The 1,342-nt window shown below is 38.7% G+C and overlaps 1 protein-coding gene across 1 annotated transcript in view; it reads right to left on the minus strand.

The window, feature by feature from the left end:
* The window catches only part of cacna1ba (calcium channel, voltage-dependent, N type, alpha 1B subunit, a), a 262,364-nt gene that overhangs the window by 182,886 nt on the left and 78,136 nt on the right, over positions 1–1,342 (minus strand). The window contains exon 6 of the mRNA XM_032515609.1: positions 351–538. Within this exon, the coding sequence (XP_032371500.1) occupies positions 351–538 (188 nt within the window). The remainder of the gene's footprint in view (positions 1–350; positions 539–1,342) is intronic.

Here is a 1,342-nt window from a genome sequence, read left to right on the forward strand (position 1 = left end):
CCCGAGTAAGGCTGGGAGGGGAAAGAGTAGTCATGTCTCAGCAACGACGCACAGGACAGACTAGCCTCTACATTCACACTGACACTAAAGACATTTTTGTGGTTCTGGGGTGTATTTCACATTTTAGGGAGGAATAGGGGGCCATTAAGTGGACAGCCGCCCCCTGTGGCACAGGATAGAACCCTCCATTCCAAATTGCATAGTACTACTACTATATTTATACACACAATAATACTAGTAAGCCATAAAAAAATAGTATGTTCTTATAGTATGTCAAGTGCAGTATGCCAAAAATATATAACCATATGAATGAGACATGGTGCTTTACAAACAGCATTTAGTGGACTCACGTTATAGAGAATGTCCACCCATCCCTCCATAGTGATGCACTGGAAAACTGTGAGAACAGCGAAGAGGATATTGTCAAAGTTGGTGATGCCATAGTTGGGTCCGATCCAGTACTCCCTGCAGGCGGTGCCGTTGGCACATGTCCTCGCCGGAGCCTCCAGGCCACAGGGGAAATCTGCAGCTTGCTCGTCTACAACCACATACACACCACATGCAGAGGTATTTTTAAAGAAGGCTGGGGAAGTATTATGTAAACATACCTTTCGTTATAGATACAGAAAAACATGCCATCTTATGCATAATATATGGTGTAAACAGGGTAGATTTCATTTAAAATTTTAAAGTTGACCTCTTTCACCTTCGGAAGAAGAGAAAATGAGATATGACTTTTCCTTATTTTCTTAACCTCTGCATCTCCAAATTCTTTCAACATATATTTCTTCCTACTTCTTAGGATAAAATTTCTTTAATAGAATATATTTCATTGACTTTGTTGGTACATTTATAGTCACAGAAATCAATTCCTTTGATGTAGAGCTGCCTCAGACCAGGAGAAACTTTGGATTATCTAATGTCTTCTCTCACCATTGATTTTAGAGACATTGGTATAGCTTTCAACCATCTATTGCTTGACATCACATTGAAGTTCATATTTCTCACAAAGGTCCTCGTGCTCTAACAAGACCATGATCGTGAACATGTCCATGACCATCCACATAATAAGCAATCGCCCAGCTTAACTTGGATTTCCATTCACCCAGGTACACAGATTTTTTGCTTATCAATATGTATCTATAATTCCAAACTGGAGTATTATGAAGTATAAAATTATGTTTGTAGATGAACTTCCAATAGAGAAGGACCTGCTGACGGAAAGCAGAAAGTTTTGATTTTGAATTTGAATTTGAATTTCATTTTTTAGAAATAAAGTTGTATCGTCAGCCAATTGACTTATGGTAATTTGTCTGTCATTCACAGCTAACCCTTCAATGCA

The sequence above is a fragment of the Etheostoma spectabile genome, chromosome 5 (assembly GCF_008692095.1).
Source record: "Etheostoma spectabile isolate EspeVRDwgs_2016 chromosome 5, UIUC_Espe_1.0, whole genome shotgun sequence".
Classification (NCBI taxonomy): Eukaryota; Metazoa; Chordata; class Actinopteri; order Perciformes; family Percidae; genus Etheostoma; species Etheostoma spectabile.